The 19013-nt window shown below is 41.2% G+C and overlaps 1 protein-coding gene across 2 annotated transcripts in view; it reads left to right on the top strand.

Annotated features, from left to right (window-relative positions):
• GOLIM4 (golgi integral membrane protein 4) overlaps positions 1 to 18619 on the top strand; it is a 123663-nt gene extending 105044 nt beyond the window's left edge. For both annotated transcript variants that reach the window (XM_007502252.3, XM_007502251.3), the window contains 7 exons: positions 533 to 774; positions 1413 to 1495; positions 2274 to 2377; positions 6335 to 6502; positions 6836 to 6904; positions 14884 to 14964; positions 16218 to 18619. In XM_007502252.3, the coding sequence (XP_007502314.1) occupies positions 533 to 774; positions 1413 to 1495; positions 2274 to 2377; positions 6335 to 6502; positions 6836 to 6904; positions 14884 to 14964; positions 16218 to 16361 (891 nt within the window). In that variant the 3' untranslated portion in view covers positions 16362 to 18619. The remainder of the gene's footprint in view (positions 1 to 532; positions 775 to 1412; positions 1496 to 2273; positions 2378 to 6334; positions 6503 to 6835; positions 6905 to 14883; positions 14965 to 16217) is intronic.
• The last annotated feature ends 394 nt before the right edge of the window (positions 18620 to 19013 follow it).

Here is a 19013-nt window from a genome sequence, read left to right as displayed (position 1 = left end):
TGGAAATAAATATATAGTTAATCATTCATAGTTATTAATTAATAATAAATAACTTTCTTAATTTTGAAAATTAAGTATTTATAATAATTTATTTAATGATAAAACAAAATGCCTCTAGTTCTTGACTTATAAGATTGATACGGATCCTACCAGCCTTGCCCACCTCAGAATTGCTCTGAGGATTGAATCCAATGTAGTGATGCTTTACCAAATGTCATTCGACACCGCTGCAGACATTTTTGCCCAAAGCGGGAGCAGTGTTTTTGTGGCAGGATTAGACGCTGTGGCTGGTAAGAAGGCGTCTTCAGTCTCTCTGGGGCTCCAACGCCAGTCTGACTTGTCCCCGTGCCGCTGAGCGGTGCCACCTTGGCGTTCTGCCTGGGGAGGAGGAGAGGGTGAATCCCGAAAGTGCTGGGCTCAGTCCCCTTCCCGGGGTGACTCCTGCAGTGGACAGGAGAACCCTCGGAAAAGCACAAAGGCAGAACGGATACAAAGTGGCGGCGGCATCCTTACAGCCTCCCGTCCTTCGCAGGCACCCTCTTCCGAAAAGACTGTGAGCCGAGCCAAGTCAGCTTACGAGGAGCAGTTGGAGCAGCAGCAGCTGGCCGCCAGGAGGGCTGAAGAAGGGCGCCAGCTCAGAGAGCGCCAGGAGTCCCTGCGGAAGCAGAGGCTGCAGGAGCACTTGTTACGGCAGCAGAGGCTTCAAGAGAGGGAACAGGCTCTGCAACGCCAGGCTGAGCAGGAAGAGGAGGAGCGCCGCCAGAAGCGCCTCCGGTGGGTGTTTCTGTGCCAGGAGGGATCACAGAGAAACTCATTGTGCCCCTCCTGCTCATAAAATCAGGAGACTGTGGGCAGGTGGATGACTCAGTGGATAGAGCGCCAACCTAGAGATGGGAGGTCCTGGGTTCAAATGTGACTTCAGGCACTTCCCAGCTGTGTGACCCTGGACAAGTCACTTCACCCCCACTTGCCTAGCCCACCACTCTTCTGCCTTGGAACCAATACACAGTTTTGATTCTAAGATGGAAAGTAAGGTAAAAAAAAAACCAAACCCATACTCTTATGTTCTGTCTTAGAATCAATGCTGAGTATCCATTCCAAGGCAGAAGACCATCAAGACTAGGCAATTGGGGTTAAGTGGGAGCTAGGATGTGTCTGTGGCTAGATTTAAGACTGGCTCTCTATCCACTGAACCACCCAGCCTTTGCTTCTTTTAAGTATACTCTGGCTTGGGGGAGACGGTGTCTGTCCTACCCCCCGCTACATGGGATGTGTCTGCTTTCATTGATTGGCTTCCTCTACATGTTGACAAACCTCGTTTAAGGCTTGTCTGCTTTGAAAAATGATCCGTGTCACATTTCTCTGAGTTTTCTATTGAAGTTCTGAAAAATGTATTCTTGTCTCCTTCCCAGGCAGCAAACGCGTTATGATGCTATGGATAATGATATCGTCCAAGGAGCGGAGGAACAGGGCGTCCAGGAGGAAGAAGGGGGTGGTGAGGACTCGTACATGGCCAGTCTCTCTTATTTGGGACCCATGATTCTCTGCTCCTCAAGCAAACTAATCCCCAGATGTCTTCTTCTTCTTCTATCTTTTCTTTATATTCACTAATGCTGACATCTGCTTCAGCCTCTTTATACCATGAGTTGTCAGCAGCTTTATCATCATCACATCATAGAATATGTCATAGGTCCAGGTGTATGAAGTGGTTCCTAACCTCTGAGATGGCTTTAATTTTTTAATTTTGTGGGACATTTTTTATCTTTTCTATTGTCTTGGGTATCTCTTTTGATGGGACCTAGAATAAACTGTTAATTTTGGCAATTTCATTTATTTTCACTTTTAAGTTTAAATGTTGTTCATTTCCATTTTTATTAGCATTCTGGAGAAAGGAATCTGGGCACAAAACTGTCTCTATCATGCACCTTTATTCAAAGAAGACAGATAGATGAATTCCCTCTTTCTTCTTCCCTCTCTCTCCTTCTACTCTTTTTTTCTTTCTTCCTCTCTTTTTCCTCCCTCTTCTCTCTCTGTGTCCTACCCTTGTCTCTGTCTTTGAATCTGTTTCTGTCCTTCTCTCTCTCATTTCCCCTCCCTCTATTTCCCCTTCTCCATTTCCCATACTAACAAGCCTTGAAAATATCCTGGACAGGAGCTAGACAAGATAGGCAGTGCTATTACAGGAAGGCTATTGGCTACTATTCTTGAGGGTTCACAAGGGGAAATTAGGTTGACAGGGTTTGGGAAATCTTGTGATTTGTTTAATTTTTCAGCCTATGAAAGAGACAACCAACACCAAGATGAAACTGAAAATGATCCACATAAAGAAAATGTGCCCTTAGGACAAGGACAGCAAGCAGATCACCCTGAACCTGATGTGAGTGCTCTTTTGTACCTCTTTATCCATCAGACATAGTGGCAGATCCTGGGGAGACAAGCGTCAAGTCAACTGGTCCATGCCCTGGATGAGGTCATAACAGTGACATCTCTAAAGATAACAGCTGGTGAAGAAATGATGAGATAGAAGACTGTAAACCAGGTCAAGAAGTGACTGAGAAAGGCAATAGCATGAGCTACTGTTAGTAAATGACATGACATGGCCAGGGATTTAGGAGCAGAACTAGCTTCAAGTGCTGGACTAAAACAACAGGGTGGGAGGAATTCAATTTGATCATGAGTGTAGAGGAGCAAGGATAGGAAAGCTGAAGGAAGGGGAAGGAAGTTGATTCAAATAATGATGAGTGAGAAAAGAAGAGGAAGTGAATAATTATTTTTATGTGCCAACCACTGCATTTTACAAATATTGTCTCATTTGATCCTTAAAGCAAGCTGGCTAGATAGATGCTATTAGTATCTCCATTTTTACAGATGAGGAAACTGAGGCAAACAGAAGTTAAGTGACTTTCACAGGGACACTCAGCTAGTAAGTGTCCATGTATTTGAATTCAGTTCTTCCTGACTCCAGGCTTGGCACTCTATCCACTGTACAATCTAAATGAGATTCAAGATGTGATTGTCCTCTTGGATTACTAATGATCGGTCATAGATCTAAAGCTGAAAGGGATCTTAGAGGCTTTCTATCCAACTGTCTTATATAAGAGAGGAGAAATTGGAGACCCACAGGGATAAAATGACTTGTTCTAGGTCATAGAGTTGGTAGAGATGGGATGTGAACCCAGGTTTCCTGACTCCCCATCTACCTTTCTTTCCATTATTCCATATTGTCTATCAATGAAAGGAGACCCTTGCAAATCATAAATCTATTCCTTCATCTCTGTGAGCTAGGGACTCTGCTTATTATTTACTCCTCTGGGCCAGAATGCTCACAAACATCAGGACTGGTTTGAGGAAAATGATGGGGAAATTCAGAAGCTGTTAAATGAAAAACAAGTATTCCACAGGGTTTACCAGCAGGATAAGCTCATCCATCTATGAGAAGGAAGTATTCAACTCCATCAAATGTATAATGCAAATGAAGCTTAGAGAGATGCAGGATTCTTGGCTCAATAAGAAGGCAGATGAAAATCAGTAACAACCCAAAGCACTTCTTTGATGCCCTGAAAGTTATTTATGGACCAAAGAACTCCACACTGGTGGAGCCACACCAATCCTGGAGAGATGGGCTGAACACTCCCGTAGAGTTCTCAGCAGACCACCATCAATCAATGCCAAGCCATTGACCGTATTCCTCAGATTGAAATCAGTCTCTTGCTGGCTGACCTTCCAGCTAAAGAAGAGGCTCAGAATGCCCTCAGGCTCCTCTCTTGTGTCAAAGTGCCTGGTGCTAATTCCATTCTAACAGAGATTTACGAGGCAGGGGGTCCACTGCTCATGCAAAGACTAGCTGAAGTCTTGCAGATTATATGGCAAGAGGTCCTACCCCAGGAGATCAAGGATGTCTCATTGTGCACTTCTGTTAAGGAAATGGAAATAGGTCATCTGTGGCAGTCACGGGGGAATCTCTACGTTTGTCATTGCTGGCAAGCTTCTGGCCAGAGTCCTGAATAGGCTGTCAGTCTATATACAACATTTGTAGATCTGATCAAGACCATTTGATACTATAAGTTGAGAGGGCTTGTGGAGGATCGTAGCAAAATTTTCCCAGAGAAGTTCATCTATATTGTACAACAGCTCCATGACGGCACATTTGTGTGGATTCCTGATCGTGGACGATGCTCCCATCCTTTCCCCATCACCCCTGGAATGAAGCAGGGCTATAGTATTGCTGCCATACTTTTTTAGCATAGTTTTGAGCAGCGTTGTTGGATGCCTCCAATGATGAAACCAACATCAGGGTCAGTGGTTAATTCTTTAACTTAAAAAGGCCAAGACTAAAGTAGAGATCTGGACCACAGCTTTCTGTTTGCACAGGATTATGAGACGGAGTTGCAACAGAGCGTGGATTCCTTTTCTGCCTCTTGTGCTCATTTTGACCTCACAATGAACACATAGGAAACAGAGGCTCTCTGCCAGGCACAGCAACCATATGTGGAAGCATCGGTTATAGTAAATGGAGAAACTTTGAAGGCTGTGGATCAGGATACTTTCCAGGGATGACCACATAGATGATGAGGTTGATGCACTCATTGCCAGAACTGGCTCTGTGTTTGGGAGGCTCATAAGGAACATGTGGGAGAGAAGAGGTATTCGGCTGCCAACCAAATTGAAGGTCTGTTGAGCCATTGTGCTGACCTCAGTGTCTGTGCCTGTGAAACCTGGACTTATACCAGCACCCTGCCGGGATCCTGAACCGCTTCCATTTGAAATGTCTCAGGAAGGTTCTGAAGATCACCTGGCAAAATTAGATACCAGACACTGAGGTCTTTTTCTCGAGCCAGACTGCCAAGCATTCAGATTCTTCAGAGAGTGCAACTCTAATTGACTGGCCATGTTGCTCGAATGCCAAACGTATGTTGGCCTAAAAGACTATTTTACAGAGAATGCTTATAAAAGGCAGGCACTCTCCTGGAGTACGGGGGAAGCAATAAAAGGACTCTCAAAGTGCGTCAGATTGTGAGACATGGGAAACACTGGCCAAGACTGTCTTGTATGGCATGGCCGCATCAAAGAAGGCGCTGGGCTCTACAAGCAAAGCAGAATTGCACTGGCTCCAAAGGAACTGAGAGGCTCGGATTTAGAGACATCCTCATCCCCAGTGTTCATACTGGCTCTCTGTGCCCAGCCTTCCAAGCTCGTATTGCTCTGATCAGCCTTGGTCGGACACAAGGACGTTGACCCCAACACAGGAATGGCATGTTGGTCCTCTTCGAGGATGAAGGGCAATAACCCAACAATTTATAATTGTGGAACTGAATTTAATTTCTTTGAGAAATTGTTTGCTTTTTTAGACTATAGACTTGCAAAGAACTTTTGAGACCATTTGAGTCCATCCCTTTCTTTCTAAATAAATCACTTATCTCAGGACATCTGGGTAATAAATAGGCATAAGTAGCCAAGCAGCACTTGGAAGTCCCGTTCTTTTTGCTGCTCACTCTGATGCCTAACTTGTGCCTTTCATCCTCTTCCATAGTTGGCTGTTCTGGCCATTACATGTTAGCACTCCTGCTGGTACAAGGCAATCTCAGCTCATGAGTCCATTTTGTTCTCCAGGTTCCATCCTTAGTTCTTAAAGTTAAGGACAACTTTGTGAATCAACCCTATATCACTTTGGTGTAGTCTGGGACAAATTTCCCTGTTAGGAGTCCTTGCCTGCCCACTCTCTAGCTCTTCTGTTTTCCTTTAAATGTCATTTCTAGTGGTAAATAAAAAATAGTCTCCAGCATATTTTGGAGAGTGCTTTGCACTCTTTTGCAGAGGGATCCTTTTGCAGAGGAGTAGCTATATAAAAGGCAACTCGTTGGCTCAATGGATAGAGTGCTGGAGCTGGAGTTCCCATCTGGTCTCAATGCTTACTAGCTGTGGGACTCTAGGCAAGACACTTAACTCACTTTGCCTTAATTCACCAGAGAAGGAGATGATGAATCACCCCAGCATCCTTGCCAAGAAAATCCCCAAGACAGCATTAATGTGCTGTCGTCCATGAGGTCACAAAGAGAAGGACCCAACTGAACAAAAGACTACATAAAACAAACTCAATTAGTTGAATGTTGTTTCCACCTCATCCTGATTCATCTCCCTTTGGGGAGTGGAGTTCTCCAGGCAGCTGGATCTTTGTGATATGTGGTTAAGGCAGACAGTTTAGGGCAAAGTCATCCCGCCTCAATGGTCAACTCAAGACCTTTTTTCACTTAAAAAAATCTGGTGTCTGCACTGCAATTCCTTTTGACATGAGGATTTGAAAAATGTTGTTTTTATTCTTTCTTTTAAATTACAGCAAGCAGCTGGTGAGGATGTAAACCCAGCAGACGACCCAAACAATCAAGGAGAAGATGAGTTTGAGGAAGCAGAGCAAGTAAGGGAAGAGAACTTGCCGGAGGAGAATGAGGTGCCCAAGCAGAGCAGTCAAAAGCAAGGAAATGCTGAAATGGAGGAGCATTTGGTGGTGAGGAGATGCCAGATGCCAGGGCTTATTTAAACCAGGATATTGCAGTGGATGACTGGTTTAGGCCAAAGGGGGAGGAGTAAGCCACATAGACAGAAGGTTCCCTGCTTTGATTTGCTTTGAAGCTTTCATATTCAGCTCGATGCCTAGGGACCACGAGAGAGCCTGGCATTCTGTGCTGCTTATTATGAATTATCATTCATCGTTTCATGGCCACTGAGCCATTGAAAGTGCTCTCTCCTAGGGATGGGGGCTCGGCTTGAGATCTCAAAGTACTAAAGGATGCATCTGAAATGGACAGTTGCACTAGCCGCCCCCATTTTGTGTCAACAGATGGCAGGAAATCCGGACCAGCAGGAAGATAATGTGGATGAACAATACCAAGAAGAAGGTGAAGAGGAGGTAGGAACGTTCAGAGCCAGGTTTGGGTCAAACGATTGGGTTTATGAAGATGGCAGTTATAGTTGTAAACTGGAAGGATCCAAACAAGCCAAAAGCTATGGGCATCTTTATAGAGATTTCAAGCATCTCTTCAGAGATGGGCTAAAAAACCACAAATGAACTAGAGTGTGCAGAAGTGCACATTTCTATATCACTTTCAAAAGCAGCAGGACACGGGAGTTAGAGAAGTGGCCAGGAAGATCCAAATTCAGGTCCCACCTCAGGCAGACTCAGTGTCTCTAGAGAGGCAGCTCTCTAAATTGAAGAGAAGTGATGATTGGATGGCTGAATGGAAGAAGGCAAGAAAAAGTGTTTATTAGTGCCTTTTAAGCTAGAAACATCTCTAGTTTCTGCTGCCAAAGAGCTCACACATTTAATTGGAAGAGAGAACCCCTAAAAGAAAGCTTCCTGAAGGACAGGTGGTGTGGATCAGCATTAGGGAAAGGAGTTTCATCATCCAAGAGTTGCCTCTCCCAATGGAATCCCAAATCCAGTCCCAATCCCTTTCAGAGTTAGAAATCAGATGGTTTCGTGGCATCCCTGTGAGAAAGTTAGACAAATGGAAAAGTTTAGGAGACAGTGACATAGCACCATCAGCAAGCAGGGAGAGGGAGTCGATGGAATGAGGAAAACAAGGATTTGGATCTCACAGATCTCTGAAACATCCTTTCTTTCTGGCCAGGGCCATGTCATTTCTCTTCACTTTCCTCATCTTTAAAATGCAGACCTATAGAACCTTCCTCTCGTTGAGTTATTGTGAAGTTCAAGTGAGATTGTGGATCAAAAGTTTTGTTGATTTTAAAATGCTTTATATTTTTTTTCTTATTAATTGACATTCACATCCCTGAGCCTGCTTTGCTTTATCTACAAAGCAAGGGTTCATACACTATTCCCAGGATTTTACTGAGGCTTAAATAAAGCTGAAATTTTTTAAGCCCCTTACAAACCGTAAAGCATGAGATTGATATAAAATGTGATCATATATTGTATTACATATGATTAGAAATACCGATGAATGGGTGTGTATGCCTGTGTGTGTTTTCTACCCATTCCCTCCAAGAAAATAAAAAATAAAATTCAAGTCTAGTTTTGTAAAGTAGGGGGTCTTCAACAGTCAAGGGGACTTGCACTTTAATCAAGCATTTGTTCTTTTTCGGTCATTTTTCATGTTCAAACATGACTTCTTGTGACCCCATTTGGGCTTTTCTTGGCAAAGATTCTAGAGAGATTTATCATTTCCTTCTCTAGATCATTTTACATATGGGGAAACAGAGGCAAACAATTAAGTGACTTGCCCAGGGTCACATAGCTAGTAAGTATCTGAAACTGGATTTGAATTCATGAAGAGTCTTCTTGTTACCAAGTCTAGTGCTCTGTCCACTGTGCCATGTATCTGCCTTTAAGCATAGTTAATGAAAGTTATAGGTAGGACCCCTCAGCCTTTAGTTACACATCTTACAAGAATTCACCAACACACCAAAATTTAAATATAAAATAAAATAAGATGATGTTTTTTGCTTTAAAGCAAAATGAAGTTTCCTTTTATTCATTTGGATAAAATACTTACTTTTCCTAATACGTTTATATTATACTATCAACTTCTGTCTTAGGGAGACCACCTATTTCATGCCATTTTGTCCCCCGAAATTTCATTTGAGAATAATGTTTAATGATAAAACAGTTTAATTACAGTGGTACGCTTAGACGGGGCAGCTTAGCTCTATTCTGAAAAATGGAGAATTGGTGAAGCTAAGGTATACAGCCCTAATGAGAAACTCCACTGCATAGGCACACACTGAACCAGTTGGTTTTGGCCATACAAGGATGCCAAGCAAGAAATGAATGAAGCACTTATTCTCTTGGGATGTTCACATACATTATGTCACCGCTATCCATGGTGTCACACTTACCAGTCAGACACAGCTTAATCTGAAAATTTTTATCAGGGCTTTTGAGAAGAGAAAATAATTAAAGTCTTGATGTCCTCATATCCATTAATGAGAACTCTCCGGTGACATCTACTCTACCCTAAATCTACACATCTGTTCTGACCCAGTTTTTACTTAATTTCTCTGTGTGGAAAATTACATTTGAATTGGGAATTTTTTTTTGTGGAATAATTTTCTCTTTAGTACCTCCCCCTCAAGAACCAGATCTGATTCTAAGCCAAGCTACAGTTTCTTCCCCCAAGCTATGAAACTGGGTTGTGTTATTCCTTTTGTTGAAATCATTGTTGAAGACAACAGAATTTGGGACACTTGATCCATTTGAGAGATTAGATAATGAAATCAGCAAGCTTTAGCCACCATTTTGGAATGCCCCAGCCACATGGCAGGGAGAAAAAGGTCTTGCTAGTCCTCTTCCTGTGATAAAGTAATGAGGAAGGGCTCTCCTTGTAGTGACTCTTTGCCAATCAGAATGTCTTTGGGAGGCAGCTTGATGTCTCTGTGGATTGAGAGCTAAGCCTAGAGATATAGGATGTTCTGGCTTCAGAACTGGATTCAAGTACTTCCTAGTTGTGTGACCCTGGAAAAATCACTTAACCCCTCATTGCCTAGACCATACCACTCTTTTTTGCTTTGGAACCAATACACAGTATTGAGTCTAAGGTAGAAGAGAATGGTTTTAAAAAATTTTTTTAAAAAGGAAGGAATGTGTTGGGATGTCCCAGAGAGGGACTGAGTGATGATGTCACAAGGGGTATATAGTGTTGTACCCAGGAGGTTCCTGGTCTCTTTTCCAAGCCCGGCTTTCTTTCCCAGATGATCTCATTTGTCCCAGGACTTTTCACCCTGCTCATGTTTCTTGGCATCTGGGCTGTGGAGAGAGTCTACTGGCTAGTTTAAGTTTGTTTTGAGAGGCCAAATAACAAATTATCTTACATTTAATATATATCGCCTCTCAAGAAATTCAGTCATTACATTTGTTAGTTGTTATCGTCAGTCAATCCAAGTGAACATTTATTAAGCACCCACTATATGCCAGGCTCTATGCTAAGTAATAGGAATGAATAAAAAGGAGATGTTAAAGAAACTCTCCTTAAAGATCTTTAAAAGACAGGAAATGGGATAACCGAAAATTTCTTAATAAAATTTCAAAATTACAAACCAATAGGGAAATTGACAGATTAGGAGATGGATTTGAAAAGGCAGAATTAGAAGAGTGTAAGGAGGAAGAAAAGCCAAAGTATTGAGTAGAGAGCCTGGCCTCATAGTGAGAAAGACCTAGCCCAATACTCTACCTCCCTCCCATTCATACTAGTGTGTGTAAGGATTTTGGAAAAGGGAACCTGGAAGGGTTGTAACAGGGAATGGAGGAGGTGAAGGAACGGAGGGAATAAGGAGGAATTTGAGGTAAAGGGAGAGATTCTCTGGGCTGAGAGATGATCTGTGAAATCCTCTCCTTCCCTCACCCTTCAAACCCAAGAGAGAGAGGTACCCCAGAGCTAATATTGAGTCATGGATGAACAGGGGCTGTATCTCAATGAACAGACTTCTGGGGAATAATGGAGTTTACTTCTCTCAAGGCTTGGCTGCTATTTCTAACCCCAGAAATCCCACCTGTCCGGCAGGCTGACAGTCCAACATAGCTTTTTTGTCAGCCAAGGCTAAATGGCTACCTAGCCCACCTCCCTCTTTATTCTTTTATGATCTGAATATGACTGCAAATTTCTTCAATATAAAGTTGTTTCATAGTTCAAGTAATAAAAAGGAGGGCAAAGGTTTATGGGAATAGAAAACCCTACAGGTTGTCTTTGTCCTCTTTCAGCTGAGCTAAATGGCTCAGCCTCAGTTTCTCTTTTCCTTCCTCTCTAATCACTATTACTATCCTACACTAAATAGATATCAAGTGTCCTTCTTGGGAAAGTCAAGGGATGGGAAGGGTCTTCGGGGTGACCCCATGAAGTTCAAAGGGATCAGCCCCTTTCAGAAATAGTTGTTGTTCTTTTGCTTTCTTTTTTTAAATAATATTTTATTTGATCATTTCCAAACATTATTCATTAAAGACAAAGATCATTTTCTTTTCCTCCCCCCCAACCCCCCCCATAGCTGACGCATGATTCCACTGGGTATCACATATGTTCTTGATTCAAACCCATTGCCACATTGTTAGTATTTGCATTAGAGTGTTTGTTTAGAGTCTCTCCTCTGTCATGTCCCCTCAGCCACTGTAGTCAGGCAGTTGTTTTTCCTCGGTGTTTCTACTCCCACAGTTTGTCCTCTGCTTATGGATAGTGTTTTTTTCTCCTAGATCCCTGCAGATTGTTCAGGGACATTACACCGCCACTAATGGAGAAGTCCATTACGTTTGATTATACCACAGGGTATCAGTCTCTGTGTACAATGTTCTCCTGGTTCTGCTCCTCTTGCTCTGCATCCTTCCTGGAGGTTGTTCCAGTCTCCATGGAATTCCTCCACTTTATTATTCCTTTTTGCACAATAATATTCCATCACCAACATATACCACAATTTGTTCAGCCATTCCCCAATTGAAGGGGATCCCCTCGTTTTCCAGTTTTTGGCCACCACAAAGAGCGCAGCTATGAATATTTTTGTACAAGGCTTTTCCTCCATCATCTCTTTGGGGTACAGACCCAGCAGTGCTATGGCTGGATCAAAGGGTAGATATTCTTTTGTCGCCCTTTGGGCATAGTTCCAAATTGCCCTCCAGAATGGTTGGATCAGTTCACAACTCCACCAGCAATGAATTAATGTCCCAACTTTGCCACGTCCCCTCCAGCATTCATTACTTTCCTTTGCTGTTATGTTAGCCAATCTGCTAGGTGTGAGGTGATACCTCAGAGTTGTTTTGATTTGCATCTCTCTGATTATAAGAGATGTAGAGCACTTCTTCATGTGCTTGTTAATAGTTTTGATTTCTTTATCTGAGAACTGCCTATTCATGTCCCTTGCCCATTTATCAATTGGAGAATGGCTTGGATTTTTGTACAATAGATTTAGCTCTTTATAAATTTGAGTAATTAAACCTTTGTCAGAGGTTTCTATGAAGATTTTTTTCCCAATTTGTTGTTTCCCTTCTGATTTTAGTTGCATTGGTTTTGTTTATAGAAAAGCTTTTTAATTTGATGTAGTCAAAATTATTTATTCTACATTTTGTGATTCTTTCTATGTCTTGCTTGGTTTTAAAGCCTTTCCCCTCCCAAAGGTCTGACATGTATACTATTCTGTGTTTACCCAATTTACTTATGGTTTCCTTCTTTATGTTTAAGTCATTCACCCATTTTGAATTTATCTTGGTGTAGGTTGTGAGGTGTTGATCTATTCCTAGTCTCTCCCACACTGTCCTCCAATTTTCCCAGCAGTTTTTATGAAATAGTGGATTTTTTGTCCCAAAAGCTGGGATCTTTGGGTTTATCGTATACTGTCTTGCTGAGGTCTCTTGCCCCCAGTCTATTCCACTGATCCTCCTTTCTGTCTCTTAGCCAGTACCAAATTGTTTTGATGACTGCTGCTTTGTAATATAGTTTTAGGTCAGGGACTGCAAGGCCCCCCTCATTTGTGATTTTTTTTTCATTATTTCCCTGGATTTCTTTTGCTTTCTTGTATCAGTCATCTAAAGATGCCAGGCTTCTTCTCTCTTCAGGGCAAGGGAAATGTAGGCAAGGCTTTGTCCCCACAGGTTGGGATCTCGAGCTTTGGTCCTAGCTCCTAACTCTCCCAAGTTCAGAGGACAAAGACTTCTCGTTTCCTTTTTTTTCTCCCACAAGCCTCTTCTCTCCTCCAACTGCTGCTCCCCATCCCTGCAACATTCTAAAGGATGGTTCCTCAGACTCAGTGAGCAGAAATACAAAAGCTTGAGTCTCAGTTTTCCTTTCCACATGTGTAAATAACCTTATGGAACATTTCTTCTCTCCCCTATACTGCTACCATCTTGATGTAGCTTCTCATCACCTTATACCTGGAATACCATAGGAGCTTCAAAGTTGGTCTCACGACCTTAAGTCTTTCCCATTTCAGTCCATCTTTTATTAATCTGTCCAACTACTATTCCTCCAGCATGGATATGCCTGTCACCTCCCTATTAAAAAAACCTCCAGTGCCTCCCTATTACCTCTAAGATCAAATCCACTGCTTGACTCTAAAAGCCTTTAACCTGCCCTCCTCCCACTGTTTCAGTCCCCTTATATCATACTCTCCTCCCATTCCCCAGCTACTCTACAATCTAGTGACAATCAAACACAATCACAATCCTCTATCTCTTGATTCTTTGAATTTTCACTGGCTGTCCCCATGTAGAATGTAGAATGTAGGAAGGATGTAGACACACTAGAATTTGAACCCAGATTCTCTGATTATCTGACTTCAAATTTAGTTTCTCTCTCTGTCTCTCTGTGTCTCTCTCTCCCTCCTTCTCTCTCTACTTTCTCTTATTCTCTCTGTATCTCTATCTGTCTCTCTCCTTCCTTCTCTCTCTCTCTCTCTCTCTCTCTCTCTCTCTCTCTCTCTCTCTCTCTCTCTCTCTCTCTCTCTCTCTCTCTCTCTCTCTCTCTCTCTCTCTCTCTCTCTCTCTCTCTCTTTCCCTTCCCTTTCCTTCTTCTCCTCCCTCTCCCCATGAAGGAGTTCAACACAGTGGCCTCTAAGCACATTTCTAACTCCAAATTCATGATTCTTTTTGCTTTTCCTTAATGTTTAGGAATTTGTGTTTGTTTGTTTTTTTAATATTTTGTAATTGGTTTCCTTTTAATGCTATATATTTTACTCATTTAAAAGAGGGAGGTCCTAGGCTTCACCAATGGCAAAAGGAGGTCTGTGACACAAAAATAATTAAAACTCTTGATCTCAGTCCCTGAAGTGTTATGCCATGTGAATGATTTTTTTTTAGTAGGCTGGCAGGATTTGAAAAGCTTACCTTTAACCCCTGAGACATTTACACTAGAACTTGGTCATTAGTTCTTTCACAAAAAAGGCATCGGTTATATTAGAGGTAGCTCTTTCATTTCTAATTTAGTCTTCATTAAAACACTTATCAAAATGGAACCAAACTGCACACCTGGCTCATAATACAAACTGAACTAGCCTGAGGTTTTTATCCACACCCACCTTCTGAACAGATTTTGTTTCTAATTCCGATTATTTCCAATTCTTTGTTTTAACCCTTATCTTCCATCTTAGAATCAATACTATATGTTGGTTCTAAGGCAGAAGATTGGTAAGGACTAGGGGTTAAGTGACTTTCCCAGGATCACACAGCTAGGAGGTGTCCAAGGCTAGATTTGAAACCCAAGACTTCCTCTCTATCCACTGAGCCACCTAGTCATTCTCTAGATTTTTTTAAAAGCTTTTGGCTTTGTTGTCTTCTCAGATAAACAGTTTATGGTGGGTTACCATGAATAGATTGAAGATGGGACTGGAATAAAACAAAAAAGCACTCATTCCCCTAAAAGTCTCATTAAAAGGACAAGAAAACCCTTATCTTTTCCCTCATTTGGGATTTGAAAGTGGCAAAGAAATATTTCACTTTATTTGGCTTGTAGTTTGCCATAAAGACATGATTGGACTTTCATAAGATCCATTACTCAAGTGGAAACCCACAAGTGTCTGGCTTGACTGGGTTTCATTCTTCCATAGAATCTTTTGCAAAGTTCAGTCAGAGTTAGTGTGGACCAATGGAAAGTGTCTAGTCAGAGGACTGATTCTGCCTCCTGCAAACCTGGGTGATCTTGGGCCTCAGTGGCCTCATCTGTAAAATAAGAATCTTGGACAAGATGGCCCCAGATGTTACCTTCCAGCTGTAGAACTAAATGATTCTTTGATCTTCTCCACTGCCGTGATCCCTCTTCTCACCTGAATGATCACAGTGAAACTCTCAGTCATTTTTTGAGTTTTTTTGGCTTTTGGAGAGGTGGGGAGGAGCCTTGTGTTCTTTGGTTTACTTTGAAGTGAGAACAGCCCTGCTGTATTTGTATGTTTTGGTTTTAGGGTCAAGAAGATTTGACTGAAGAGAAGAAACGGGAATTGGAGCATAACAATGAAGAACCCTATGGGGAAAACGATGACAATGTAGGTGCCACATGTTTTGTCTTTAACACATGAAGAGCCAGCATTGCTCATTGGCAGGATGGAGTTGAGTTGATTGGTGATCTTGTAGAATGGCTGTAACCCTGCCAAATTGGACAAATCCATCACAATCTTGGCAATGGGAGAAATAACAGGGGAAAAAACGGATGAAGATCTTATCGATCCTGTCTGTTAGTCATCCTTCCATGCTTGACACCTTTTCCTTAAGGGAAAAAAAAAACTTTGAGCCCTTTAAGGGACAATGTTTAAAACTTAAATGTTTTATTAAAACTGTATTGAACATCCATACCACCACTTGCTTTAAAGAATTAATTGCAGAACAAAAAGTATCCTATCAATTGTTCTATCCCTTCCTTTAAGTCCCTATTAGAATTCCTTCATTCTCATTTACTTCTTTTTTCATATGATCATACAGTACACTTTTTCTTATTGTCCTACTTTTTGCCAGTTTCCAACATGCTGGCCACAGCTATGGACAAGTTAGCCCTTTGTCCGTTCAATGCTTTAGGCAGCTTTCTAAGAGTAGGAACCATGGAGAAGATGCAGGCATTGATGGAGAGTATTTGCTCTCCTGGGAGTTCCCCATCCCAAAGAGATCTGTTATCTCCACCTCATTTCCAATTGGTTTTTCCAGAATTCTTTGTGTTCCTCCTACTTGTCCATTGTAATGTGATTAGCACATTTCATTAGATCCATGTTTAACAACTCAATTCACTTTCCACTTGTGGCAAACAGACATTACTTTCAGTTTTGTTTTATTATCATATTTGATGTCACTTTGAGAATTTTTGGACAGTTAGCTTTTGTGTTTGTTTATCTGTTTACCCATCTATTTGTTTATCTTTAGTAACACTTTAAGACTATAATCTCAGCAATGGGATTACTTAGTCAAAGGGTTAAATTATTCTTGTAACTTTTAGCAAATACTTCCAGATTGCTCTCAGGGGAAAAAAAAGAATCTATAATTTTGTAATTTAACAGCAATAGGGAAGATGCATGCCTCTGTACAGCCCTCTGCCACTATTGAATTTTGTTGCCTCTAATTATTTTTGTCGGTTTGATGGTGAGCTTTTTTATCTGCATTTTTTGGTTTCCTTCTGAGGGTTTTCCTAGCGATTGGCAACCCATCACATTTTAAAAAAGGTTATCAAGAAGCAATTTTTAATGCTCACCTTCTTCCTTACCAATAATTATATTCCTCTCCCTCTGCTTTTTTTGTTGTTTTGAACTTTCAGGTGGATGACAAAAACAATGAAGCCCAAGAACAGGCAGCTCAAGAAATCAATCCCCGCAAAGGCCACGAAGAAAACTATGAGGAGGAAGAAGAGGAAGAGGAAGGCGGTGCAGTGGAGAAAGCTCGTGGAAGAGCAGAAATGTGATTTTGACGGTGCTAGGGAACACTTGGGCAGACAGTTCTTTTTGCAGCTGCTTAGAGACAATATGCCTACTGAACGCCAAGATATTTAATGACAGTTCAGAGCTGCGACTTTTCTTTTTTACTTTTGTATTAGACGGCCTCATCCCTTTCTATGAATATAATATTTTGATATTCTAGGTAACTGCTTCTTTTGTATGCAAGCTAAAGACAAGGAAAGAAAAACACATTCAAGGCTCTGAATCGTACGTCTTCCTTGCTTTCTTTTTTGGGTGGTCAGGAGTAGTGGTGACACTGTCAATCAAGCATGTGAATTCTGTATGTGTTTCCATGAGTTATTTTCCAAGCATCTCGCTTTGGACACATATTCCATTCCAACAAGCAATAGGAGAAAAACAAGTGGGGCTCCCTGGCCAATAGACCGCAGATGGTCAGGTCAGTCAACAGTTATGTTCCCAAGTTCCTGTGCTCAGCTAGATGAGAATTTTAAAACTGTAAGTCATAAGGAAATAGTAGACTTGCATCACTGGAGAGTATGCGCGCTCCTGAGAATCCCTCCATCAATAACTGCAACCCTAGATTATTTCATATTCTGTTTAGACCTAGTCTGTGCAGCAGAGATGCCCCATGCAGGCGGCTGTATAGTTGACCAAGCCTCTAGTTCCCACATATGACCAATGTCCTTTTTTGGACAGTCTGGAGAGAGAGAGACAGAGAGACAGAGAGAGAGACAGAGACAGAGAGAGAGAGAATATAAGAGTGAGTGCGTGTGTGTGTGTGTGTGTGTGTGTGTGTGTGTGTGTGTGTGTGTAAAATTCCCATTGCCCCATTGCTCCTTCTGGCAGGTTTGCAATTCTTTAACTGCCTAAGTAGTAATTGGGTCAACAGCAATGATATTTGGCTGATGTGAGAAAACCATTGGCCACTTAATTAGGTGGTTTTAATAGTCCAATGAGACACAGAGAACCAGCATCTTGGAATTTTGGTTTTTATTTTGTTTTAGAAAGAGGCTTGGTATATTTCCTTCCAGCAGATTTCTTTGGTTCGTCAGTATTCATTTTGAGTATTTGGACTTCGTTCTTTCTGGAATTAGTTGGTAGCATCAGGATCATCAAGGCTATGCTCCGTCTGTTTTAGACGTTTCTCAGATCGCTTTGCTATCACTTATTTCTTTAAGCACCAAGTGTCAAAATCTAGACCATCCATTGAAGATATATCTCCTTAAGCATACCATTTAACATAATCGTTTTGCATGGAACTATATATAGCAAGGCATTATGCATTCACATACCATATACTCATGACTTTTGTTGGCAAAGGTTAGCTCTCCTTTCTCTCCCCCACTCTCCCAAGCCCCATATGTAAGGCATGATGGTAATTCTGAAGTAATGAAGCCCTTAAAAAAAGTCAGAATTTCCCAGAATGTTCTGTTTTTGGAAATCAAGTATTTTGTGCATTCAACAAATACATCCTGCCATAAAATGAGTCATCCATTTGGATGCATAGGCCAATGTTTCCAGGATTTGGTTGTGGGCTATGCTGTGATGACTGAGATCACTTCTTCCGAGGGCCCTGGAAAAAAAGATATTCTCAAAGAGGAAAAACTGCCAAAGTGAAGGATCCTTGAGAGCCATAACTTTACTCCCTGATCGTTGTCAACTTTTGATGACATATAAATGCAAGAGTTGACTTAATTCTGAAAAGAAAAAAAATAACTATCTAAAAGCCCCTTCCTATTCATTCATTCCCCATTAAATTTTCTTAAAACGAATTTCTGCTCTACATTTCTGACTACATTTTTTTCAAAGCTGGTTATGAACCTCACCAGCAATAAGGGGTTAAATGCATAAGGAAATCTTTTTTTAAAATCCCATATACTTTTTGTAATTTGCATTCATTCTCTCAACAATGTAATGAAAAAGTTTTGTTCCTACAATTTTTATATTAATGTAATTTACCCTTTTTTTAAAAAAACTTACTTTCTGTTCATATCTAGTTTTGACTGTTTCTGGCTGAATGTTTTTGTAATTATGCATAGAAAGATTTCATTCAGATGTATTTTGGGGTTTTCTAGGAATCTGAAATCAACTTTTACCTTATGTAAAAACTCTGTAATGTAAAATGTATAATATTGTACATAATCTTCAGAATACAATTATTTTGGTAAATTAGTTTGTATTTTAATGTCCCAGTGGCAGTATTTAATTATTTGAGGCATAATGGAATTTGGCTACAGATAATAAAATCAAAGGACAGATGGTACATCTTTCTGAAGTGTGATATGTCTTAAAAGTACCCTAATTTTCATAGCCATTAAACTCTGTCACGACCACAGCAGGACCCGCACTCGATCTGCCATCTGGAAGCCAATTGTTAAGAGAACCAGACAGCTGGGGTCTATGGTCATATTCTCCTGGTCATCAGAAACTGAGAAGTACTGGTTCTCTTTGGGTCGCCACCAATCGATCAACTATAAGAGTTGGTGAGAGCATTTATAAAGATCTACTGTCTTGTCATAAATAAAGCCACAGAATATTACAATATTCTGATTTTATCTCAGAGTAGCAAAGTGGACAGAAGAAAAAATTATTTTGTTGAAGACCCAAGAAGCACACTTTGGGAAGGTCCCCAGCTTCAAGTGATGCTTCTTCCCTTC

The sequence above is a fragment of the Monodelphis domestica genome, chromosome 8, assembly GCF_027887165.1.
Source record: "Monodelphis domestica isolate mMonDom1 chromosome 8, mMonDom1.pri, whole genome shotgun sequence".
Lineage (NCBI taxonomy): Eukaryota > Metazoa > Chordata > Mammalia > Didelphimorphia > Didelphidae > Monodelphis > Monodelphis domestica.
The sequence above is the reverse complement of the archived record's forward strand: the minus strand, read 5'-3'. Positions and strand labels throughout refer to the sequence as shown.